The sequence below is a fragment of the Panthera uncia genome, chromosome B1, assembly GCF_023721935.1.
Source record: "Panthera uncia isolate 11264 chromosome B1, Puncia_PCG_1.0, whole genome shotgun sequence".
Classification (NCBI taxonomy): Eukaryota; Metazoa; Chordata; class Mammalia; order Carnivora; family Felidae; genus Panthera; species Panthera uncia.
Genome location: NC_064811.1, coordinates 98,942,829 through 98,970,762, shown reverse-complemented (window position 1 = coordinate 98,970,762; position 27,934 = coordinate 98,942,829). Strand labels below are relative to the sequence as shown.

At 38.2% G+C, this 27,934-nt stretch overlaps 1 protein-coding gene across 1 annotated transcript; it reads left to right on the top strand.

Moving 5' to 3' along the window:
- The first annotated feature begins 544 nt into the window (after positions 1 to 544).
- LOC125923072 (rho GTPase-activating protein 20-like) lies at positions 545 to 27,546 on the top strand. Its single transcript, XM_049631107.1, has 14 exons — positions 545 to 835; positions 1,750 to 1,917; positions 3,528 to 3,677; positions 6,132 to 6,173; positions 7,018 to 7,102; positions 11,256 to 11,333; positions 13,797 to 13,863; positions 16,438 to 16,626; positions 19,788 to 19,963; positions 21,327 to 21,488; positions 23,411 to 23,520; positions 24,046 to 24,235; positions 25,703 to 25,814; positions 27,121 to 27,546. The coding sequence occupies exons 1-14, from the start codon at positions 771 to 773 to the stop codon at positions 27,264 to 27,266; spliced, it is 1,740 nt and encodes a 579-aa protein (XP_049487064.1). The 5' UTR covers positions 545 to 770; the 3' UTR covers positions 27,267 to 27,546.
- The last annotated feature ends 388 nt before the right edge of the window (positions 27,547 to 27,934 follow it).

Sequence of the window (27,934 nt, the reverse complement as noted above, 5' to 3'; positions counted from 1 at the left end):
GACACTTACCCTGTGCCCCACAGACCTTAGCTGTGCCCTTGAGTACCCCGTTGTCCCAGTGAAGCAGCTGAATTAGTGATAGCCAAAACCTGGAAACGATCCAGAACTCCTTCACCAATTGGCTAAGTAAACTGTGATACATCCATATCATGGCATACTACTAAGAGACACAAAGAAATGAACTATGCCTCCAGCCATCTGGATGAATCTCCAATTACGTTGAATGGAAGGAAGCAAATCCAAAAATGTTACACACTATATGATCCCATTTTTATAACATTCTTGGACTGGCACAGTTACAGAAATGGAGAATGGGTTTGTGATTGCCAGGGATTAAAGAGGTGGTGGGCATGGAAGGAAGTCTGTGTGGCCGTAAAAAGGTGACACGAAGGACCCTTATGGTGATGGAAGTGTTCTGTACCTTGATTGTATCAATGTTAATATCCTAGTTATGATACTGTACTATAGTTTAGAGAGATATTACCATTAGGGGGAAATGAGTAAAAAACTGATGCAATCTGTCTGTATTATTTCTTACAGCTGGATATGAATCCACAGTTAGCTCAAAATAAAAAACCAAAAGATAGAGACCGAATCAGGGAAACAAGTATGTCAGTTTGTCAGTTATGAACTAAGCCTTAGAACCGTGACATCATAATGGCAGTGATCTTGACTACTGTGGAATCCTCAGGCTTCAAGCATTTTACAGTACTCTGCCACGTGCTGTAGACTCACTTCGATTTTCAGTGCCAAGAACTGAAGAAAAAAGGATGTTCACGTCAATCAGAAAGTATGCTGAACTTTTAGGTGGTCATTCAAGGCTTCACCTTATAAGGTAGTCTTTTAATATACTATTTTTGATCATCAAAACAGACTGACAGTAACTGGAAGTGTTGTTCTCTTTTGTTTCTTCTAATGCATATGGACTAATTCGTAACTTCAGCACTGATTTCATGAAAAGCTACTCATGTTCATAAGATTCAGTGCTGCTGAGCAGAAGGGAGGCAGCTTTACATTCTGGGGGGAAGACACTTTCTTGGCTCCATGAGAGAAAATTTTCTGGTCTGTGAAATAATCTATCCTATTTATGAAAGAATTTTTGCGTTCTGTACAATTTAGCTGTTTTACCCATGATGACCAGAAAGTCCTGTCAGAGTCATAGCTCAGCCAAGTAGTAGCTAAACTCTTATGTTTAGAAACTTTTTGATGTTTCCATGATTTTTGCTGGTCTTTGAGAATTTCCCCCAAAGTTTGAATGTTGATTTAGATAAGACTGGGGTCAATTTTCCAGGATCTTCAGTTATCTACATTTTATGTTAACATGAAGCCAAGTTGTACTTAATTCTTCACAAACATCATTTTATTTTATATTAGGCCACAAATTGTCTTGTTTTTTGGTAGTGGTCTACCTTCTTATAATACTTTCTACCTTTGGCCTCTTGGTTCTCCCCTCCCAAATAACAGCTCGTGATTAGCTCTGTGGCTTTCTCCTCCCCACCTCTAAAAGTTGGCATGCCCCAAGGGCTTTGTCCTTGAAACTGTCTCCATCTGTATCAACTCCCCAAGTGATCTTATCTCTTTTGATAGCTTCCTATAACTTGGTGATTCCTGAGTTTGAGCTCTGGAGTCTTGCTTTGGAGGTTGAGACTAATTTTTAGTGTTGTGTGAACCCTGACATTTAGCATAAAACTATATTGTATATATTTGACTCAGTAACTAGCTGCTCCATGGTGTTTGATGTATTTGCAGGGAAAGCTCTTCTGTTGACATGGACGCCCACAGCGAAAACACTACATCATCTGGGGGTGCCACCCATACCCTGCTTATCCATGGCCCTGTTGAACTCAAGCAAGGCTGGAGGAGGCAGAAACGGCACCTCTTCTTGTTCAATGATTTGTTGCTGATGACTAATACCGAGTATGTATACTATGCTATACACCTTTCTGATTATCATAAAGTTACATTTCCATTAGCCTTTACTGTAAGAAAACACTGTGTTTTTCTTTTGTTTTTGCAAGTGTTTTGATCCTTCATTCATTCAATTATGGAAGTCTTGTTTTGTACCGTGCCCCTGTAGATAAGACAGTTGAGAACATGACAGGTGGTGTCTCTCTTGCCTGGGACCTACAGATAAATGATAAAAATAAGAGGGGGGGATGTATAGATTGTGATTAGTGCTTCCAGCAGAAGGGTGCCACGTGGAGAAGATGGGAAAAGGTATCAGGGGTTGTCTAGGAGGGCCTCTCCAAGATGGCAGCATTTAAACTAGATAAGATGAGAAGCAGTCACATTCCTAGACAAGATGACTGAAACTTCTAGGATGAGGGACTAAGCGGGCCTAAGTGGGTGCCACCTGGTCCCTTGGGGGGAGCGGCTCAGGGAAGGTGGATTTGACTGGAGCCTAAAGTATGGAGCATGAGATCAGATGTATTCAGGGATCCAGTCACACAGGGTCTACACAGGCCATGGCAAAGGGTAGAAATATTATCCCAAAAGATTTTTTGTTTAATGTTTTTATTTATTTTTTGAGAGAGAGAGAGAGAGAGAGAGAGCACATGCATGTGTGTGCGTGCGTGTGTGTGTGTGTGTGTGTGTGTGTGCGTGTGTGAGAGAGAAAGAGAGAGCAAGCAGGGGAGGGGCAGAGTGAGAGAAGGGGACAGAGGATCCTATGCAGGCTCTGTGATGACAGTAGAGAGCCCAATGCAGGGCTCGAAGTCACGAACTGCAAGATCATGGCCTGAGCCAAAGTCTGGTGCTTAACCATCTGAGCCACCCAGGCACCCTGACAGTATATATTTTTATTTAAGGTTGAAAATAACTTTTAAATCTTTCTGATGCAAGCTTATGTTTTGCTTTTGGTTTGTCTCTTGTAGGAAAAAACTGTATAACTATTTTTATCTGGGGCGCCTCAGTGGCCCAGTTGGTTAAGCATCCGACTCTTGATTTCAGCTCAGGTCATGATCTCACAGTCATGAGATCAAGCCCTGAGCCAGGCTCTGTGCTGGGCATGAAGCCTCCTTAAGATTCTCTCTTTCCCTCTCTTTCTGCCCCACTTGTGTTTGTGCACTCTCTCTCTCTCTCTCTCTCAAAAAAAAAATAATAATGTATTGTGTATTTTTGTTCAGCCCTCAAATACTTTTTGAAGTAAGCAAGACATAAATGAATAATTAACTGTAACAATAACCATAAAATTATATGTAATAATAAGTAACAAATCTAACAACAATAAATGAATTAATGGTTTTCTTTAAATGCTTTAAAATACGTACTCTCTACTTAATACTCAACATTCAGAAAAATGGCTAGGGAAAGTGTTTTGAGGGTCTTCCTAGGCCAGACTTTGCTCAACACGCGCTTTGTAAAAGCCCATGTAACCTTTTGCTGGGCTGTGCACAGAGGGTAGTAGAGATGAGGGAGGCACACTGTGCCCTGGAGCAACGAGCCCTGGTGTCTCACGAGCACAGCTGCCCCCATCACATTTACAAAACAAACTAACAGACGTCTTGTTTGGGTATCTTTCTTTCTAGTTATAAAAACACCTTTAAGATAAAAAATAAAATACCACTGAACACCATGTGGATAACCAACTGTACGGACAAAGTGGGAGATACCAGCATCAATGCTGAGAGGTCTTTCGTCTTGGGCTGGCCCATGGTGAACTTTGTGGCCACCTTCAGGTAAGACTTACAGCTTGGTCTTGTATTTACATGGGTTAGAAAGGAAAACATTTTAACCTGATTGTATATCAAGCCAGTGACTCACTTTTGAACCTCCATCAATGACACTTGTTTGCCTTGTACTTTCTCCAAAAAGGTTTTTATGTGCAAATGTAAGGAATAAGATAACATAGAGTGGAGACTACTGGACTACTGGAGTCACTTCCTTTGGTTTTGATCAGTGGTTTTTCAAGTGGGCTCTAGGAGCCACTTGAGGAGTTGGGTGTTCTGGGTATGTGGAAAGAGAATCAAGAGAGTGTGGTTCTAGGGCCTCACTCCAATATCCTGCCCCCTAATTCCCAGGGAGTTCTCTGTGTTTGTAAATCACAGGAATGTTTCTCTTGAGCAAGTACTATTAAATAGTCCAATTAAATTTGAAAAATTGCTTGTATATTCCCAAGTTAATTCATTTAAAAATAAGATGTAATTACTACAAATAAATTAATTGTGCCATCGAATATGAGATTGCCTGAATTGCCATGTACAGATTATCTTAGTTGGTATCTATAGAGAGGTGACAGTCTAAAGCAAAAGTTTGATTTCATGGAGTAAAGATTAGTTGTGCAAGACACATTTTCAGGCTGACATGAGGATGGGGAATGTGGCATCCTGAGAGACATTCCTAGTTTTACAGGGGTCATGCAACATTTACATCTGTTGTTTGAAACAACCACACCCCAAGTCTCATTCTTGCTTTACATAATGAGTGGGTGTTCATCACATGAACACATCACCCTTCTTTCTTCTCCTCGCCCCACTCCACCAAAATCTCACGTGTCATCATAAAGATGAGACAACGAAAATGTTTACAAGTTGTTAATTTATTAAATTCTGTAATGCAGCTGTTGACATAATGAAAAATTTTCAAAACTTACTGGGAAGAAATATGGATGTATATCATCTCTGCATGTCTTCTTTTCCACGACATATTTCTGAAAAGATTATCAGTTCCTATTGCTTAATGGCCTCTCCATGTTGCAAATGGAAGGAAATAGTTTCAGTTGATAATATATAAAGTCTTTGATTAGGGAATTTCCAAGAAACTTTTTTTCCTAATGAGAGAGAAAATGCGGAAGCCAGGTTTGCACGTTAGGTTAGTTAAAAAGCTGTATAAATATATATACGGCATTTATAAGAATGCCTGGCACCTAGTGCTTTTGTTACTTGTTATTATTACTGTTCTGCAGATTGGCATACATATTTAGAAGCTATGTCCATGCAGGTTGGGATGCTAAATGGGTTTTCCATTTTTCTGATGAAACAGGTCTTGAAAATGGTGATGGAGGGAGTGGGGAGCAGTGTTGCTGGTAGGAGTATAAAATGTGGCAGCCACTGTGGATAGTTTGATGGTTCCTCAATAAGTTAAACAGAATTATCATATGACCCAGCAATGCCACTTCCAGATATATACCCAAGAGAAATTAAAAACATGTTCATACAAAAATTGATACACAAACGTTCATAGCAGCATTGTCGATAATAAGCAAAAAAAAAAAAAATAATAATAATAATAATAAATGGAAACAACCCAAGTGTGTATCAGCAAATAAACAAAGTGTGGTATAAGAGCTGGAGACAGTGGGAAATGGAGAGCGACTATTTAATGGACACTGGGTTTGCTTTTGGGTGATTAAAATGTTCCAGAACTAGATAGTCATGATGGTTGCACAATAGTGAGAAGGTACTAAAGGTCACTAATGTTCAATGTTATGTGTAATTTACCACAATAAAAAAAAATGCTAGTAAGTGATAAGTCCACATATGAATGGGGTTTAAAACATTCGCATTTTTTGCTACTAAATCCTAGGGAAACTTTAGCACGGAAAATAACCTTTAGTAATTTAGCCGTAGATGGACTGATTTTGCTCAGAGGATCATAGTAATGAAGAGTAAGTTTTCTAGGAACTAATTTAACATATTACAATATGCTAATATGTATAAAGAAATAAAATATTATGGCTGTTTTTTCCTAAAAAGATATTCTTATTTCTAGGCCAAGATAGTTCCATCCAAATGCCAAATTTCTTAAGTACGATTTAATTTGAATGATAATGTTTCTTTATATTTGATAGCACTTGCAGGGGCAGGAACACTCTAAGGTAAAATTAACTTTTTCCAGTTCTGGAAACTGAAACTCAGAGTGGTTAAGCAACATGCCCATGATCGCATAGCTTGCATCACATAGTTACAATTAAGCGTTTAGATTAGAAACCAACCTTTCTTCCCCTTTAGGGTCTATTTCCCATTATTGTAATACTGCTCGTAAATGAGCAGGGTCCATCAAAAGCTCGATTGTGAGGAGAGTACAACTTACACATGCAACCACATCAATAATAACTGGCTGCTGCTATTTTTGTCTGAATGATGATCTTAATAGTTTGAGTTTGATTTTTATTCCCATTTCTTAAATTGCAGGTCTTCCGAACTAAAGGAAAAATGGTGCTCTTTCCTTCAAAGGTATTTTGTCAGTATACATATTTTAATTCTTTAACCCATGATAAGAGAATGCAAATTTCCTCAAAACCATGCCCTCAAACTCTTCTCCTTCTCCTTAGTATTATTAGACTATTCCAAATAATTTCTTATTTAGATTTACCCTGGCTGCCACTGCAGATAATGTGCTCTCATTTCTACGTATATTTTGCTTATTTTTGATGAAGTTCTGTTTATCATTCTCATCTTCCCCTTCTTTCCAACCTAATGATTGGAGCTAACATTATTCTCAAAACATACATTTCCTTAAATGCAGATTACTCACTGATTGTCAAAGCAACTGCTAATTCCTGCCCTGGAGCCCAGGAAGGGGCTGGGCCCTCCAGTCTAGGTAGGAAAGCTTTGACCACTGGATCTGCCGCTCAGATCTCACATCATGACAGCGATCTGTTGTTTTTTGAGTCATGTCTCATTTTCCTGAAATATTTTTGCATGTTTTCTTCCAGCCCATAATTTGATTTGGCTATTTATTTATATACTTTTTTTTTAAATGTTTATTTATTTTGAGAGAGAGAGAGAGACAGTGAGTGGGGAGGGGCCGAGAGGGAGGGAGAGAGAGCATCCCCTGAGCAGGTTCCATGCTGTCATCACAGAGCCCAATGCAGGGCTTGATCTCACGAACCATGAGATCATGACCTGAGCCAAAATCAAGAATCGGATACTTAACCAACTGAGCCACCCAGGTGCCCCTACATGCTTTTAAAAAATGACACAGTATGTTGAAAATATTAGCAACATAGATTGATTTGAAAGTAAGCTAATAGCTAATTCATCCTACTCAGTTTGGGTTATTATTGAATTTGATTAGGTACATCAATCTAGCCAAAGAGAAGGACCAGCCAAAAAGCATTCCCCTCCAAATCTTCACTGGAGACATCGAGAACTGTGGCGGTGTAAGTGTTTTTAAGACTAAAAATTAAATTCCAAGTTCCTGATTCAGACAGAATGAAAGAGATGGAGATGGAGGGGTAGATAGGGAGGGAGGGAAGGAAAAAGAAATAAGGAGGTAGAAAGGAGAAAAGAAAAAAGAGGAAGAGAGAGTATTTAAAAAAGTGCCATGTTGGAAAATGGATTTCCCTGTCTACACGTATGTCTTTGTATACATAAAAAGTGACTTAGGTAATATGAAGCAAGAGGAATCCAAGCTAGCTACAGTGCATAAGCATGGAAAAATATTGCATGTTAAATGCCCATAATTTTCTCTGAATCCTTCTAATAGCAATTACAGTGGCTTCTAGTAAAGTGATTTTCACACGCAGGTATATCTTACTAGAATTAAAACATTTTGTTCCAATGGTCACTACTTATGTACAGAATGGTTTGGATTGTTTCCACAGTTCTTTTTTCCCCATGATGTTTTATTTGGTATAATTGTAAACTTACAGAAAAGTTGCAAAAATAAAAATAGTACAAAAAACACTCCCTGTACTCTTTACCTGGATTCACCTATCTGCAACACTTGACTCCATTTGCTTTACCATTTCTTTTCTTTCTCTGTCTCTATTATGTGTATGTATACACTTATTTTTGAGGCTCATACAACACCATGGCCCTTTATCCTTAAACCTAAGTATTTCCTAAGAATAAGGGTATTCTCTTCTATTACCACCCTGTAGTTATCACCTTTAGTAAATGTAACATTGGTATAATGCGTTACCACGCCATTAGTGTTCCCATTTTGTCAGTTGACCTTGATAACGTCTCCTTTCTAGTACAGGATCCACTCAAGGGTCAGGTATTACATTCAGTCCTTATGTCCAATGCAGAGGAGCTTTGAAAGGTCTTTCGTTCCAAGGAATATCAGGATTGACTTGAGCTCAGAGGGATGACACTTTTAAGGGATCAGCATATTTCTATCTCACTTTCTTTATGCTACTGGAGAAAAAAAAATCAAACCAATTGCCCCGGTTATTTGTATAAAGTTTGATTTCTGAAATTGTAGTGCAGTAGCCAAGACATTTACAATGATATTTTTGGGTATTTTTAAATGACACTTTTTTTTCTGTAACACTTTACAGTAGCTCGAGATCACACAAAATAGTATTTGAAGGTGGAAAAAGACGTAGTTGAAGACAGTTACTTCCTGGCCAAAGGAAAGGCCACGCAAATATTTTGATCTGTTTCCAAGCACCAGATAGATGCACTGAATGGAGACGAGAGCAGAGACTTCTCCACAGCAGAGCACATTCTCATCTCTGCCCGCTTTGATTTCAACTGTGGGAGTGGGTTACACTCAGAATGCTTCATGGAAAATTACTTTGAAATTTTTTAAAAATCAACTTATGTATAATTTACACAAAAGAAACATTTCTAATGGTCTTCATTCATTCCTAAGATCCAAGTTTCCCCCAACACAGTTTCATTTCATCCTAGAGAAACGATCCTCAGCATTTCTTGTTGTGCAGATGTGGTGTAGGCAGATTTCCTTCTTTTATCTGAAAATGGCTTTATTTCACCTTTACTCTTGAAAGATAGTTTTGGGGATACAAATTGTTTGCAAATTGTTTCCTTTCAGCCCTTTCAAGGTTTTGCACTCTCTTTTCGTTTCTGTGCTTTCTGATGAGTAGTCTGGGGTCATTCAAACACCAATCCTCTGAAAGTGATTAGTCATTTTTCTTTAGCCACTTTCAAGATTTTCTCTTTATTTTTGGTTTTTCGTAGTGTGGCTACAAAGTATCAAAGCATGGTTTTCTTGAATCTGTCCTATTTGGCATATTCTGAACTTCTTGAATTTATAAACTTGTCTTTCATCAAACTTGGGGACTTATAGTCATTATTACCTCAAATATTTTCTTCCCCATTTTCTTTCTTCTCTCCTGAGATTTCAATTATATGTGCATTAGACCCTTTCATACTGTTCACATTTCCCTCAGACTCTGTTAATTTTTTTCAATCTTTCTTTCCCCTTTTCTTCCTCAGACTGGATAATTTCTATTATCTATTTTCCAAAATCACTGACTGCCATTTGTCGTCCCCATTATACAATGTTCCCTAGCCAGTAAATTTTTTCTTTAAGATATTTTTCAGATAAAAAAAATTCTATTTTTAAATATATTTAATTTCTGTGCTAAGATGCATCCCTTTTTGTTTATTGTGAACATATTTTCATTTGGATCATTGAGCATTATTGTAATTGCTGTTTTTGCCTAACCATCTGAATATCTAGATCACCTCAGAGTTGGCTTTAGCTCTTGAGAATTGATCACATTTTCCTGGTTTTTCATATGAGAAAAAAAGGCAACATTTCCCTTTCTTTTAAATAATTTCAAAAAACAGTTTATTTCTTTAAAAGTTATTTGTTTATAAAGAGCTCTATCTACTGAAATTTGTGTTTTGGAGAACATACGACATGCAGGAAAATTTACATACATCCTTGGAATTACTATTTTGAACACAGTATGTTCCTTATGCCATGAAAACCATTATCTGGCAGACCAAATAAATTAAGGAGTGATATTAGCATTTCAAAAGAGATCTTTTTTTTTTTTTTACATTAAAAAGATTTCATGGGAGACTTGTTAAGTTGTATTGAAAGGTTTTCAGACATCTTAAAAAATAGCAGAACCATTACTTCTAATTAAATCTCAAGCTAAGACCCAGTCAGACTTTTGAATCCTCCTAGATAATTTAGCATAGGAAGCCCCTTACATCCCTGACTTTGAGTGCTCTGATCTCTGCTGCTGGGTTCTAAACATTTTTTTATACTCCTTAAAGCTACAGGTAGTTTGAAATCAATGAATGCTTTCGTTTATAAAAGTCTGATTATCAACTTTCATAGCCATCTGACATATCAAATAATTCCATTCCATTCATAAGAAGAAAAATACAATGAAAGGCCAAGTAATGAATTATGAAAGTGTTTCTTTTAACTCTGTTCTTAGTATTTTTAAGGCCTATGAGTGTCCACTTTTGCTGTTTGCCTTCTTTAAGCACTCTTTATCAAAGGACATAGGCCTCATTGCCTAATAATGTTATATATTGTCTTATTGGTTACATATTGTCTTATTTTAAAAAGAATTTTTTGTTAACATTTATTTATTTATTTATTTATTTTTTTTTTTGAGAGACAGAGCATGAGCTGGGAAGGGGACAGAGAGAGAGGGGGAATCACAGATTCCGAAGCAGGCTCCAGGCTCCAAGCTGTCAGCACAGAGCCTGATGCAGGGCTCGAACCCATGAACCATGAGATCATGACCTGAGCAGAAGTTGGCGGCCTAACCGACTGAGCCACCCAGGCACCCCTCATATTGTCTTATTTTAAAATGTCTTTTGGAATTCAGATAGTCTTATAGATAATATCTCAGAATCCTATTAATCCCTTTCAGGTAATTTTCTGTAAACTGTTTTCCTAGTTTTGTGGAGCAGTTTCTCAATGTAAGGTATGGTAGAGAGCTATTATAAATAATAAGCCACTCACTGGCAGAGCTGGGAATGGAACGTAAATTTCTAAACTTTTCAATCTCACCTCCTAGACTCCTTGGTTTTATTTGTCTCAACAGATTTCAACAATGAAAACCTTAGTAACTATGATGCCTGACACAAAGAAAGTACTGACCAAATAGTAATTTTTTAAAAATGTCTTTTATAGCTAGTTCTTATTCTGATTTTGCTGAAACTGAGTGTGTAATTGCAAATGAATAAAGCCATACTATAAAAACACAACTCAGGAAAAGAGAAAAACATCCAGCTCCTCTTTTTTAAACTATCCCCTCTGCTCCATTTTGGAACTAGCTTTATGGAGCTGAGGATCAGCCCATGCATCTTCTTGGGATTCTTTTGTTTGTTTGTTTTGTTGCTTAAGCTTCTGTATTTTGTGTGCCTCAAATCCTTTAAGAGAAATATATGTTTTACTGCTTCCCACTGGCTTCATATTATATAAAGAAACGAAAATATAATTAAGAGTGTATGCTCTTCATGTACTTTATTTTGTCATTACCTGAAAGCAAGCTTTGCCTTTAGAATATGGGTAATAATTTGACAATAATTAGTCACATGGTTTCAATTTTTTTCAATTTATAGCAATTTTTCTTTATTTCTTTTCTATAGTCTATAACTGTAACAGTGGCAAATTCAGACACAGCGAATGACATTATCAACATGTCACTACCAATGCTAGGAATAACTGTAAGTTGCCTGCAAACTATTTTTAGTGAAAAACCAAACTTGACCTTTGAGATTTGTGTGTGTGTATGTGAGTGTGTGTTGTGCATCTCCCATTATAAAGCAGCTGATTATTAAAGATATCATAGCCATATTTTGCCCCCCACCCCAAATTGAGAAATTGAAGGCAGTGAAGCTATATACATGGGCGCCCTTCTGGTATTTCCATTTTCAATTTTGTGCAAATTCAAAATCAGAGCAAAAAATTGGGCTATAATTTTAGAGTGCTAATAACAACATGCAGTTCACTGTATACATTCTATACATAGACAGTAAAATATTTCAAAATTTCTAAATATATCCTTCTCTAGTGGACTCTTCTTTCTGTGTCATCTTTCCTGATTCCTCCCCATCACTATTTACCCTGGTCATCACCCAAGGACTCAATCTCAATTTAATGAGTCTTAAATTACATGTTTTGCTGTAAATGTTGACATGAAGACCACATGGCTAGAAGCTACATCCCCTTGATATAGGTCCTAAGGATGAGACTGCTAATGCCCCTTCGGAACTGGTAAAGAAGACAAGTTCTGACTGAGAACATGGATCTGGGGGCATCTGTGTACACATCACTTTCATCCAGTTTTGGTTTCAGCTCCTTACGTTTTGATGGGGCTAGTATGAGTTGCTGAATTTTTTTTTTTGATGAAAGAAATGGGTAGATATATATTTTTTAATTTTTGTAATGTTTATTTTTGAGAGAAAGAGAGAGAGAGAGAGAGAGAGAAAACATGAGCAGGGGAGGGGCAGAGAGAGGGAGACACAGACTCTGAAGCAGGCTCCAGGCTCTGAGCTGTCAGCACAGAGCTCGACATGGGCTCGAACTCATAAACCACAAGATCATGACCTAAGTTGAAGTGGGATGCTTAACCGACTGAGTCACCCAGGCACCCTAGGGTATATTTGAGGGGATGCTTTGTAAGGGAAAAGAGAGGGTGACAGTCAGGTTGACAAAACTGAGGGAGCACTTATAAAGCACAGCTTCTTATATAAAATCCTCTGTAAATGTGAAAGTGTCTTGTTATTGTGACATGACATAATTACAAGATTTGTATTGAAATTCTATCTGAACCAATGGTATAATAAAGGCCCTTAAAAATTCAGGGCAACCAGAATTTGGCATAAGAACTCAATTATTTCTGTAAAAACAAAATTTAATAATACATTTGAAATAAAATTGAATTGATATGTAGTGAGTAAAACACATCTCTACATTGATTTCTAACAATGCTTACGATTGTATATCATACACATCTCTGTATGATATATACACCCTGCGTAAGAATTAAATCTTGGAAAGAGAGTGAGTGGTTTTAGAGATGAAGTTGGGAAGACTGATTAATGATATTGTTCATTTTATTTCATGTTTATGATTTTCCTTTGCTTGAAGTGACCCATCTCACTAGACAACAATTTCCATTTTAATGAAGAACTCGGGTTATTTGCTCATGTATGTCTGATTTAAGGGATTCCAACATAGTGTTTCTGAACCCTACCTTAAGAGAAAAGATTCTTATTAGCTCTTACTTCCTATTTGCAATACAATTTTGAGCTGATTTAGCTGTGTGTGTGTGTGTGTGTGTGTGTGTGTGTGTGTGCGCTTGTGATTCTTTCCATACCTCTGACCCTCCTCAAGGCAAGGCCATGATTTTTAATCAGAAGTCAAGGACAAGCATAGTACCTATCATCAACAACTCCATTTCAAACATATTTTACTTTATCCTCCTAGAAAACTGTTTAAAATAGTTCAGCAATCTTTATAATTTAGACTTGTTAGTTTCAAGTGGGATTTCCAATATTATTGGGCAATAATTCTTCACAGAGTAATTGTTTTCTGCATCTGATTTGTTCTCTAGGTTAGAGTTCTTGTCCCTTCTCTCCCTGTAGTGGGGCTTGACTTCACTTCCTATCTCCTCAAAGCTTCTTGGGCATTTGTCTGCTCAGGGCTGTTGAGCTATTATGGCCTTTCAAGTTACTTTGCTCGGGAATCGTCATGGCAGGGTGTGTGGCTCTCTGGACAATATGCTTGTCTGTGCAGGGACATTTGGAGGCAAAAACCAACATTATCCAAGGAGTCTAGAGACAGCAGAAGGCAGGACTTCTGAGATTAGACTTTTCCTCATTGGTGAAGGGGCACAACTGTGGTTTCTTATGCCAAGGGCCACCCACAAAGTGAGGGCTGGATTGTACTGTGGTTCTCCAGCCTTTATCAAGAAATGACAAGAATCTGAGAAGGTCTACTGGAGGCTGTGAGGGGAGCAAGTTAACAAGTGTTGTTAACTCAAAAATTGCAGCTACCTCCATAGACCAAATAGCATTTATACTGGCCCTAATTCTTTCTTTTTCAAAACATAGAAATGCTAAGAAAATGTGTTCTTCAAGTACTGTGAAAGATTTGTTGTGATGCATAATCTTTTTGTTTCCAAGGGCTCTGAGAAAGACTATCAGCTGTGGGTCAGTTCTGGCAAAGGAGAAGCCCCACAACCACTAATTGGTAAGTGTCAGGGACAATCTAAGATGGGATTGAGTAGGTTCAGAATTGTAACTCTAAGTCTCAAGGTAATGATTGTTCTGTCTTTAGCTTAAATACCCTTAAAAGTGAAAATCACATGCAGTATTCACTCGTACATTTATCAAATAATTCCTGGGTACTTACTCTTTACCAGGCACTGATAACATCTCTTCATTCAGCATCTTATGGTCTAGTTGGGGAGAGAAATGTAAATTTTTCTTCTCTATCATTTTTTTACCTGACAAATAGACCTGTATTGAAAGTTTTTGTTTATTTATTATTTACTCACTTATTTACCCACTTACTTAGGTATGAAATCAAAATGGATTGGAATTTCTTTTTCCCATACATTTATTTTTCATATTTCAGTCTTGAATTCCATTTCCTAACTACTAAGTAGCCTCTATTTTGAGAATCCTCTAAAATCCAGTCATGTCTCTGAATCCAGGTATAAATATGTACCGAACACTTGTCCTGTGCCCATAAGCTTTTCAGCATAATAAAGAAAATGAGATAATTACATTTAGACTTGTCCAGTCTTCACTGACTAAACCACCTGTACTTTGCTGTTTCTCAAGCTTTTTCCAGCATGGTTCTTAAGGTTGTTGATAAACACATTGCACCTCTCCTAAAATAGTGATTAGCATGAGTGATCTAAAAAAGAAAAAAGAAAAGGAAAAAAAATCTTTGGATTAACAAATTTATTCAGTGTTTACCAGAAATAGAAAAATTAAAACAAGAAGACAGGATCTGTAGCAGACCTTGAAGTACAGTAATGTATAGTAATAGTGACAATGATTTCTGCTCGAAATCTTAGAGCATTCCCTCTTACATGCATTTTTTATCCTTTTAATAATCCTGTGAGGCTATTACTCTTTTTCAAGTGATCTAAAGAATATCTTCAACTGACCTGGAAATCTAAACAAACACATTTTTTCTATGAAACATATATTCTCAGAGAATCACCAACCACATAGCTGACTCCACCATTTAAAGTTTTTGTGTTAACGCTGACATCTTGCAAAAGTCGTTCAGCAATAAAAGGGGAAAAAATTAAATACTTAAATATATTTATCTTAATAAAGTGCATTGATTTAGATAAAACAATGTAGATGATAACTTTTGAGACTTGGAACAGCTTCACGCATGAAGGCAGCTCTAAGGAATCCGAAGAGCCTGTCATTCATGATGATCCTTTAGCAGCATTCGAAATGTGTTTCTTAACGTGCTCTCAATTCTCAATTGTGGATTGGCTCCTGGCTATCTTGGTGATTTGGTTGTACTGCTGTCATAGGAGCTTCTTTTGCCTTAAAGGAGGGAAGTCACTGTGGTTCTCGTGAACCGAGCATTGACGTTTCATCTGTGCCAGATGAAAAGGAGCAGCAAAAGCTCCCCAAGTTACATACAATAATAAATCAAAAATGACAGAAAGAGAACTTTCATTCTATTCTTAAAAACTGAAATCCGTATCACAGCACAGGGTCTTTTGAAAGTTCTATGGAGAGGAAACAATTTAAAACATGAAAGAGCAAAACTAATCACTTGGCAGGCAACTGTTCATGATTTGGGGTGTGGTTTTCCACTTTGTAAACACCGTTTTGCACTTTGCTGCTGAGTTTCCAACACAGTACAGCCTTCCCTCTGATCCTTGCTTGCAGGATAGCCCTGGTAGGGAGGGTGGCAGTGGGAGGGAAGCACAAAGCATAAAGGCAACCCATCCCATCCCATCACCCTTGAGTAGCTCTGGCTCTAGAACTGACAAAAGGAAATGAAAAATCTGTTTGACTGATATCATGTGTGAGAGAATAGTGACCATAGCAAGTCTTAATACTGTGGCCAACTGGGGTGCCTGGGTAGCTCAGTGGGTTAAGTGTCAGACTTCAGCTCAGGTCATGATCTCATGGTTTATGAGTTCGAGCCCCGCGTCGGGCTCTGTGCTGACAGCTCAGAGCCTGGAGCCTGCTTTGGATTCTGTGTCTCCCTCTCTCTCTACCCCTCCCCTGCTCCTACTCTCTCTCTCTCTCTCTCTCTCTCTCTCAGGAAATGAATAAATGTTAAAAAAAAATTTAAATACTATGTTCAATTGTTGAAAAATATTAATCACCAATTTTTATTAATATATTTACTCATATCCTTATAAGTTTGTGGGTAAGCATTTCAAAGGATGAATGTAAGACTCAGAGGGGTCAAGTAGTTTGCCTAAGATGTACAGATCTAGTTAGTGTCAAGGCAGAAACTAGAAGGCCTTAAATATTCTCAGATGGAAACAGCAAAAGCCAACATTGTGCAGAGCAATGCACTGATGTATCTATGTATTCCAAGCAAAGGAACATGATTTAACTTTTCTCTTCTCTTTTTAAAATCTTCTCCTTGAGCACCTGATTTCTGCAGCGTGTCCCCCATAAGAGGGTATATGGTGTATATGGGTATATGGGAGAGGAATCCCCAGGAGAATAGCAGCATATACCAATGCGATGCACACACTCATGTTAAGGTAGGTTTGATGACAGCCATCAGCACCAGCCTGAATTTACATTTAGACTTTTCTCCATTTAGGACATGAACATCCCTATGGAATTAAAATGAGCCATCTTCCATCTACTCCACGGCTGCCACAGGGACCAGAGGCCTCCATCTCTCCTTCCACCCTCCAGGAGCCCCTCCTTCCAAAGGAGGGGTTCCCAGAGATGCAAGGCCAGTTCATCCTGAAGCCCAGACACCCAGTGCAGAACCAGCAAGGGAAAGGTGAGCCCCTTCCCTTCCTTCAAGCGCCTTCTTTTAGCTCATATCTCCACTCTTGAACACAAATTCATGACACAGGGCCTATTCTCCGTGTGGGGGTGGGGAGGGACAGTATAGGCAAGAACCCAATACCCACCCAGAATGAGGCTTAGAGAAACTCCCAAAGGTCTGAAATCAAGACCTGACTCACTTCTTGGAAGGTCATTTGTTTTAATTCTTCTAGGTAGACCCTTACTCTTTTCTCTGTATCCCCAGAGCACTTTCTACATAGTATTATGTGTGTACACATCTGTGTGTCTTCTTAGAGCACAAGAGTTTTATGGTCTAGAAACTTGTCTTCCCTATTCCAGGGTTTTGTCTAGTATCTCAGGCCATCACAGGAGGTGTGATGTCTAGTCTATGTGGCTTAAACACACCTGGAACAGAAGAACTTCAGTGGAGTAAAGAGTTACAGAATTGACTTGCATTTATTCTGGGCTTAGGCTGAAGTGGCCTTGGGTTCTAGTTAGAACTGAACTCTTAATTCTACCCCCACTTTCCACATCTGTTTCAGACCCATGTCAAGACTGGAACTAGATGATCTTTATGGTTAGGGCTTTTTAATCTTCCGTCTTACTATTTTTCCCTACCATGCCAATATTCCCTCATTGATATTTCATTCTCTGATGAAAATGTGATATTAACCTGAGAAGCATTGGGGGTCAAAAAAGGAAGTATTTTTATTGTTATTATTGTTATTCTATAAGCTCAAAGTTTCAAAAATTTTATTTTTTAATATTCATACTCTAACTCGATCATTAGGAAGTGCTAACCCAAATCTTGCCAGTATCCTTGAGAAAGGATAGATTTCTATCGAGTTAGCTTGTTTAGTCATTCCCATATTTTTCATGTCTATGGCATATATTTTTATTAGTCACAGAGGCAACGTGAACTCTAACACCAAATAATGTACATTACAAAAGGTCCAGCTAAGCCCAAAAATGTCTTTGAGAAAGTATAAGACTTCAGATATACTTGCTTTTTTGTTTTCAAATGTTTGTTTATTTTGAGAGAGAGAGAGAGAAAGAGACAGACAGAAAGTGCACATGAATGGGGGAGGGGCAAGTGGAAAGGGAGAGAGAGAATCACAAGCAGGCTCCACGCTGTCAGTGCAGAACCCCACATGGAGCTCAGTCCCATGAACCATGAAATGACCTGAGCCAAAATCAAGAGTCAGACGCTTAGCCACTCAGACTCCCCATGTATTTGCTTTCTGTATATACTCATGGAGTAGCTAGATTTATGGCTTTGTATCAAGGGATACGACACTCTTCTTAAAAGCATTCTTAATTAAAGCTCAATAATGGAATATATTTGGATAGTTTCGAAATAATAAAACTAGGGTAAAAGTAGGGAAACCAGGTTGCATACAACTCAATTTATATATTAACTTGTATCTTAAGCAAACATTTGTACGTTTTGATGTACAGGAATCTCCTTCTAGATTTAAGAATGTATTTGCTTTCTTCCTTCACTCCTTTTAAAATGTCAGGGGTATGGACTTCAAGATGGGAAGAAAGAGCCTTAGTTAGGCAAAGTGGTGGCATTCCTTCATGTTTGCATACCTTCTAGAGGTTGCAAAATGAAACCGAGAATGGGAGTGAGGTCTCCTTTGGGGGGAAGAGACTGATATCTAGACTGCCCTAGGCCCTCTCAGCAAGGAAATTACTTTTATCAAGGCTGCCATGAGCCAAGCCTTGTGCTGAGTAGTACATTATATTTAGTTCAATGAGTTGTAGGTAGCATCATTTATGTTAAATTTGAGCAACCCGAAGCTTAAAGATTTTTGAGCAACTTGTCTAAGTGGCAGAGCCAGGACACTTCTGGTTCTTAGATGTGGTCTCTCTGATCAAGCACCAGGAGTGTTGCCACCCACATAAGTGATGCCCTCACTACATCCCAGAGAAGCCAGTGGATGGGTGTTTAAGGGTATTTGGTGAAATGTTGCTCATCTGTTTATCCAAGTTGTAACTTGACTTTTCTCTGGACTTTTAAAGAACTCAATTATTTAAGCAGATTATTTAAACAAATGTTAAGGTACCTTATAAGGAAAACATTGATAGCTGAGCAGTAGAAACTTTGAACTCAGCTTTTCCATTGCTGATCACCTTTTCTTTGTAAAGCTCTTCTTCTGCATGCCTTTGATAGGGAGTGTTGGATAATTAAAAACCATCTCCAGGTAGCTTGGTGGGGTGTCACAAGAAACACAGCCACCTGGGGGCGCCTGGGTGGCTCAGTTGACTAAGTGGCTGACTCTTGATTTCCGCTCAGGGTCATGATCTTACAGTTCGGAAGATCGAACCCCAAGCTGGGCTCTGTGCAGGCAGCGTGGAGCCTGCTTGGAGTTCTTTCTCTCTCCCTGCAGCTCCCCCTGCTCACATGCACTTGCATACACATACTCTTTCTCTCTCTCTTTCACAAAATAAACTTGAAAGAAAGAAAGAAAGAAAGAAAGAAAGAAACAAACAAACAAACACAGCCACCTGGATAATCTTCCCACATAGCCAGCGTGTAAAGACTACTTCCCATGGACCCCCTCTCCTACCCCCCGCCCCCGCATAAAGTCATCCATGGAGATGGCTCAGAGTAGAGGAGCCTCAGGCTGGCTGAGAAGTGGGGTCAGGCAGATTGTGTCATGAAAGGCAGATCCTTTTGATCAGAGACAGTGGAACATTCAGAAAACCAAAGAGGAAATCTAAGTCTGGGAGAAGACTCACTGTGAAAGCAGATGATTAGCAAACTCTGCTTGATTTGAATACTCAATCTTTTTAGCTTTTAAAACTGGATCTGACACTTGAATCCACTGATCATACTTAACAAGAGGACACTAACAACTACAGGCTAAGTGCCTCATGATGCAGTATAATAGGTTGTAAATGGCACCAGAAGTATTGACCCTGAGTCTGATCAAGTCTCCAGTTTTAACTATCAGTTTGCTGGATATGGGGAAGAACACAGTAGCACCATAAGGATAGTATTAGCCAATTTCAGAATGTGGAGAATACTACACAAATGACTCAATTTCCCTCTTCTAGCCATAGCAATGAACATGCAGTAAAACATAAATGGAAAAAATTAAGGTTAATTAACTTCTACTACTACTACTCCTCTCATTTCTTCCTTAGGTTCAGGCCAGAAGACAGTTAAAAGGAATCCTTTCATAAACTGGGCCCTTAGGTGGGGCCCCAGAGCTTGCCAGGACAGCCAGTGCACAGCTCCACCTTCTGCAAAGCCAGCACAGCTCTTCGGAGTTTCCCTCATGGATGTGTGTGATAATGACCACCTGCCCTCCCCCATTCTGGTAGGTCTCATTTTGGTCTCTTGTTAGCCCTCCTGAGGAGGGGGAGCCCCGAGAGGCCGAGTGTTCTCATCCAAATCTACAACCAAATGGAAAAATAATTAGCCAGTTCCTGGATTTGGCTGAGAAGCTTTGTTTCTATTATTTCAAAGAATAAAATCTGATTTAGGTACTGCGGAGTCATGAGGCAAATACAACAGGAAAAGATAATTCTTGTCCATTCTCCTTGTTTCCACAAAGACCCACATAAGCCTGTTCAGACCAGCCAAAATATGGACTCTGTGTGCATGAATCTCTGAGAGTCTATCTCATCTTTACATTCTCTTTTCATTGCCTTCCTGAGCTCATATTAGTCTCCTTCAGCTGAGTCTACTCAATCGTACAACTCAAAATATCTCATGAAGCATAGTGACTCATCTTCTGGCAAATATGAATCTGTTAATACTAACAGAATATGTCAAATGAAAGCCACAGACTTTGGCCTGTCCTATCTCAAATTGGTGTACTGAATTGTCAATGTTAACATTTATTGAGTATCCAGGGTTTCTCTGAGCACTATACTAGATGTAGGGAATGTTATGCTACATATGAAGAAATTTATGATGTTACTTACATGCTAGCTACTACCCCAGTCCCTGCACTACAGCAAATTTAGGGGGTAGCTATGAATATCATCATCCCAACTCACAAATGAATTAGAAAAGCCTCAGTAAAAATGTATGTGCCCTGGGTCACACACCAGATAAGTAGCATAACAGAGTTCAGATCCTTTGGATTACCTGGCTCCAACCCCTATTATCTTTCTACACTGCAGACAGAGGACATGAAGGTACAACTAAAGGCAATGAAAGACTCATGGGAAGGGAATGTAATCAGAGAAGGAGGAGAGAGTTTTTGAGCCTGATTTTAAAAGAGGGAAAGAAGGAGAAGAAGTAGGAATGGAGTATACAGTCACTTAAAGAGGAATAAGCAAATGGAAAATGAGCGTGGCAAAGAGATTCCCACACTTGGGGAATAGCATGTATGTAAGGGAACAATGAAAGAAGAATGGTGGGGTAGGAGAGAGAAGGGTGATTCTACAAAGGCCTTGACACAGAGACTAACTTTTTAAAAGTATTAATTCACTGAAAAGGAAAAAATCTGATTAAAACAAGTGTTTAAAATGGTTTAGTGTATGACTGTAAAGTGTATTTTTGGGTAGACAATATATTTAAAGACGCTGAAAAAACAAATCCAAATTTACTTTAGTCCTTCCAGCTCTAAAACACGGTATGGTCACATTCCCTAGCTCTTTCAAAAAGGAGGCAAGCTTGTGTTCTGAACTTATGGATATGAAATGTCATGTACTTTTCATTTCTTTCTATAGGATATGCTTTGCTTTATCAATCAAAAAGGGCCATTCACAGAAGGCATCTTCAGAAAATCAGCCAATATGAAATCATGCAGAATCCTGAAGGAGAAACTAAATTCTGGGGACAAAGTGAACTTGGACAGTGAATCTGTTCTTGTGGTAGCATCTGTCTTAAAGGTAGGGAAAGTTCTAGCATTATCTACACATGAGTAACTGAAGCTATTATTGGTGTCCTTCATCATGATTGCCCAAGAACCATAATAGGCATAATAGATTAAGTATCTGACAAACTGAAATACACGTCACAAAGTCAAAATTTAAAGAAGCTACTTTAGGAGTTAAAAACCCCATATTTCATCACACTCCACCCTCCCCACCTTCACTCCTGAAGACACCATGCAAAATACTAATACTAGTAATAATAAATTTCAAAAATATATGCTTACACACACAGAATATTTACCAAAACAAATGTCCTGCTTTTGATGACTTTCTCACCACCCTCATAACAATGAAGGCAAAGTTTCCAAAAGAAAATTCATATTAAACATTTGAAAATAAGTTTATGATGAATCAAAAAAGGCTCAATGAGGCCACCAAAATGTCTGTCCACTTAATCACTCTTTCCCATGTTTTTTAATGTGTTGTACTTTAAAAGCATAGGAACGACTTTACCAATTGTACCTTTCACCTTTACCATCCTTGGCATCCTTTGTTAATATTTGTCATGTTTTATCCACCATCCCAAGGTTAAAACCACATGGTAACCATTTCCTGCCACATGCCTCTTCTTATAAATCTAACTTTTAAACTGGGTGCAATAGACAAAATTAGTTTGGAATTCTGAAAATTCAATGGATTTACACAAAAAATAGATTAATTTTGAAATGGTACAGCTAAATCACAAGTATCCAGTTACATTTCTATAAGAGGAATAATAGAACAGAGAAAGAACTTAATCCATCTTGACACTTGTTAACAGCTCTGAACAAAAATATGTTAATGTAGTAATGACTACAAACAAGTTACTAAAATTATCTTAGAATCTCAGTCACGTTTGGTCTTTCCTGATCTCCCATTAATGTTTGACCATATGATAAATAGAAATAGTCCAGAAATGACTTAGCTACCACAACTACACTGGGGCCATAGTAATATATACCAGTAATATGCATAGAGGCATCAAGAAACAGGGGAAAGAATGATGATACACCAGGTATGCAAATAGTAAGATGAGTGTTGCCTTGCTTTTCTACCAAGAGTTTGTAGATTCTTTCCTATTTCCATGTTATAAGCACAGACTAGGAAGGGGGTGGCCACTTATGGATATGGTTCATAGACATTTCTAAGGTATTTTCTTCATAAAGTTGACTGATCTTGGTGGAGAATCAGGCTTTGCAACCTCGACCTTCATAATATCACGTCAAACTAACTGGAGAATTGGCCTAAACTAGAAAGGAATATATCACAAGGATGACAATGGGTTTGCCATTAGACTGTCTACTTTTATACAGTTAAGAAAAGGAAAAATGATGCAAGTATGAGAGTAGCATTCTCCCAAGGAGCACATACACCTCAAGTCAGAAGACTTAGTTCTTTCCTGATATGTATGCAAGAGCACACATGTGTGTTTTTTTTTTTGTTTGTTTCAGTACTTTTCTTGCTAGAATTAGGAGCTAGCACTGTGTCTAAAGAGCTAGCACTGTGCTATTTGCTATTTGCAAAAATGGGTATGTGTATTTCTGTCCAAGAAGCAAATAGAATTTAAGATGGTCTATCTCTGGACCTGTCACTTTGTAGTAGTTTGTTAAAATGTACACAAAAGAGTAAATTACAGATGATAGAAGGGAGCTTTATCTTCATTTCTACCAAAGCCTCGGCTCTGCTTTTATGCTCTTAAGTTTTAGTTGGGAAAAAATCCAAGCACTGCTTGTGTGTGTGCAAGTCAACGGAGAGTGAGAACCAAGCTCTGTGTGGGTCACAGTTTGGGTATCTGTGAAGGAATGGGGACTGAGCTCTATTTTTCAACTAAATGTTTTCCAGTATATATTTTCTATAAGAATTATATTTATTTACTTATTTATTTTTATCTACATAAGGATTTTCTTCGAAATATCCCAGGAAGCATATTTTCATCCGATCTCTATGACAAATGGCTTGCTGTTGCTGATCAAGGGAATGAGAAGGAGAAAGTAACTGCAGCCCAGAGGTAATGATGTAGTAATTACTCTACTCTGGGCATGTCTCAAAAATACAACCAACGTACTATTAGAAAAATATTGGCTTATAGTTTATAGCTTTGTCCACTAAAATAATGCCAAAGAGTTTCAATTCTTCACACCCATGGAGGCCAACTTAAAAACAGAGGCATGCCTTAATGCTATTATTGAATTCTTATGTTTCTCCTGATCTTATTAATGTGGAATCCCTGACCATGTTATACCTTCTGAATATATGAAACTGGTAGACAAAATCCACTGAGCTAAAAGGGCTGCTCCAGCATCAACTGCCAGTGATACGAACTTCAGTTTGTCAAACATTTAACCAGAGAAGTTTTATCTGGTTCAGGAACTGAATTCAGTGAAACATTATTGTATACGTTCATGCCTGGCACTCCGTTACAGTGGGTTGTGTTCTAGATACACAATGAAGTACTCTGCTCCCTGTCTTTATATTTCCAACTTCCTAAGTGAAATGACTTGCCTTATTTAAAAGTGCATTTTTCTAACTTTAGGCTGTTAGACCAGCTGCCAAGAGTGAATGTTGTTCTCTTGAAATACCTTTTTGGAATGTTACACAACATTGAGCAGCATTCCTCATCCAATCAGATGACAGCTTACAATTTATCAGTGTGTATAGCCCCAAGCATTCTTTGTTCATCTAATTCCTGCAGCTTGGGATTAGAAAGCAACTTCATAAAAAAGGTAATGAGAGCTTTCATTTTTCTCCTCTGCTGGGTAGAATCCCTACTTTGAACCTGAAATTTGCAGTAGCAACTCTGATGGATCAGTTTCGTAAAGTGCATATTTTTGTCATGCTGCCCTGAAGAGGCAGGGTCCATTGTCTTGCTCTGGTGGGGTATGGCAAGGGGTGTTGTTAAGTGGGGAACTCAGAGAAGTTGAGTGGCTTTGTCCCCATCCAGGAAACTAAACACTAGATTGCCTGAACAAACCAGAGAGGAGTGCCATGATACAACAGAAGAGAGCCTGGGCTTTGGAGTTTGACAAGTCAAGGTTCAACTTTTAGCCTAATCCTTGAGGGACATGTAACCTTGGGCAAAGCCATGGTTTCCTCACTACACAATGGTGACCACATCCAGTTCCTCTGGTCATTACTGGCACATCTTAGGTGGCTTGGGCAACATGAGCACCCATGGCTCCAAATACATCGGCCTTCCTCTGCCAGTTGTGGTTCATTTAGAAAAATACATGGCTACTATTTTGCCTCTGCTATGTCATAAGGAAACTGGTAAAAGATTCCAGAATATCCTAATGGAGCCACAACATGCTTAATAAGATCACAGCTCTTCCCCAAGCTCACCCAGAAAGCGAGCATGAAGCAAGGTGATACATGAGGAAGTACTGCAGTTAGACAGCCATGTTTTCTCTCCAGCTGCATGAGTTTTCCTTCACAAAAAAAAACAAAAAAAACAAAAAAACAAAAAAACAAAAAAACAGAAGTCACTGCTTCCTAAGTTTAAGATACTTCTTCATTTAAGAAGTGAATTTCATAAGTTTTTGTCAATGCTTTATTGTTTTATTTTTTTAAGGCTTATTTATTTATTTTGAGAGAAAGAGAGAGAAAGAGAGCAAGGCAGGGGCAAAGAGAGAGAGGGAGAGAGAGATACCCTAGCAGGCTCCTCACTAGCAGTGCAGAGCCTGACTGGGGCTCAAGCCCACAAACTGAACCATGAGATCATGACCTGAGTCAAAATCAAGAGTCAGACGTTTAACCGACTGAGCCACCCAGGCACCCCTATCTATGTTTTATAAATTTTAATAAGATGTTATATACGTCAGTTACAGCTCAATAAAACTGGAAACAAATTTTTTTGAAAAGAAAAATTTAATAAGGTAGGTTATACTTTGAAAATTATCCTAGTTTTCAAGATGTAACCATTGATATCAAAATGTTAGCTATTAAACAAGGTCACAAATTATAACTTTAGCCCACTTTTGAACAGCATTTTAAAATCTGTACCCAAATTATATTGGAAAGTATCACAGTTATTACTTAGAGAACTCTGCTTTCTATATATTTTTATCAAGTCTGAATTTTTCCTCAGAATTCTTTCACATTTTTTGTTAGATCCAAGATTCACATACAAAATGTGATTTGTAACTATGCCATATGAAAAAAAAGTGCCTCATTTTTGTCTTTTTGTGTTACAGGTTTCTCTTGTACAACTTCTCATTGAAAACTGCCTCAAGATATTTGGGGAAGACATCACTTCCCTCTTGGGAGAGAGCTCAACGAGCTGTGATAACAGCGAGAATGCTGCAGGTACCGTGAATAATTTAATTGGCTTTGGTGAGAAACAGACAGCAAGGTTGTCAGGGTTCATGGGAGATGGTTAGCCAGTGCTGTTCTGGAGCCCAGAGCACATCCCCAGGGCAATGATTTCCATCTGCGCCTTCTTCCGAAGTCTGGTTCACAGGTCAAGGGAGGTCTCACCCTGTTGTGAGACTAAAGAAAGGATAAGATGAGGTCTCTGGCTTCAAGAAGTTTCTAGTGTGGATCATGATAGCATTAGGAGACATGATGGTATGATATAGTGTTTGGGAATTTTTTCAAACAAAATTTTAAATGGGTCTCGTATATATATATTATATTTTTATATATGTAGTTATGTATAATACATAATTATGTATTTATATTTATAATATATAAAATATAAAAATATATATTTTACACATATATACATGTGTATATATATATATATGTGTGTGTGTGTGTAACATATATGTAGATATAAAATAGATGTGATTTGGTCAAAACCAGAGTGAGGGGCACGGAGCACTGCCTGTTTTATTCCCTCCTCTTTCCTTTTTCTGCCCAGTGATCCCTGAGGCACCACAGGATTCCAGTGCTCTTTGAAACAGGTTGAAAATAACTGGCATCATTGAGAAAAAAGGACTTGACTTGATGCTAAACAGCTTTCCAAAATGTAAATTCCTGTGCCTCTGTTTACCAACTATGTTACCTTTGGCCAATTATACTAGCTCAGTATCAGTTTATTCATCTCTAAAATGTGGATGGGGGCACCTGGTGACTCGGTTGAGCATCCGACTTTGGCTCAGGTCATGATCTTATGGTTCGTGAGTTCGAGCCCCACTTCGGGCTTGCTACTGTCAGCCTGTCAGCACGGAGCCCAATTCGGATCCTCTGTCCCCCTCTCTCTGCCCCTGCCCCCCTTGGCTCTCCCCAAAATAAAATAAATATTTAAAAAATAAATAAGTAAAGTGTGTATGAAAATAATGTCTAAATCCTAGAACTGTTCTAAAGATTAAGTAAGATAATGGATGTAAAATAAATTTGTAAACAAGGAATTAACAGGGCTAGAAGTTCCCCTGAGACTAGAGCTAGTATTATTTTGAGCCTAGTGAGTCACAGCTACCTGGCGGCAGTCCATTTTATAAGACTGCTTAATTTTATAAGACTGCTTAATTTTAATTTTTATATATAATTTTATGTATATATTTCTTATATTTCTTTAGGAAAATACATGTCTTTAGGAATTACGATGAGTCTAGTGTCAGGTCTGAGAATGTACTTATATAAGACAACTGTGTGTTTTTTATTTCATCAGTGACAGCACAACAACCTCTTGAATCCAAGCCAGTGACGGTGATAGTGATTTACAAAAAGGCACAACTGCAGGATAATACCAAGACTTCATCTGGCATGGATCCACATAGCCACCTGTCTACAGTTCTCAAAGTCACTGAAGACTAGAATCTCCATAATGACACTTGATCCTTCCTTTTCCTTTATTTCATATAAAATAGGAAATATAAAGAACTCTTTTTCCAGTGAATGAAAAATTAGCCCCTTCCAAGGCCCCAGTTTATCCCATTTGAGTTTTTCTTTTCCTTGATCCCATTTATCCCTATTGAGGTAAGCTTCCCACAAAATATCTCTTCTGTCTTCAATGCCTACCACATCATATTATATATTTATTGTATTGTTTTGCATTGTATAGTTTTATATTAATACAATAAAAATCACTCCCTAACTCAGTGGATCAAATGACCATTTTATTTACTTATGATTCATATTATGAATTCCATGTATCTAATGGATTCATATTAACACTTCAGTGGAGGCCATCTGAGCAGTTCTGTCTCCTCTAAGGTCATTTGTACACTTGAACTAAGCTTGCAGTTCATCTGGAGTTAACTTATCTGTCTGTATATTGGTGTTGACCCTCATGTGGTCCCCATGTCTTCAACAAGCTAGCCTGGCCTGCATATGATAGAAAACGAGCTTCCAGAAGCAAGAAGCTAATGTGGGAGAGGACTATGCAAAGGATCATGCAGAAGGCAATGATTTTCAAGACAAAGAGGCATTATTTATTGAGATCACACATGAGCATCAAAACTCAAGGCAGCACCACTACCACT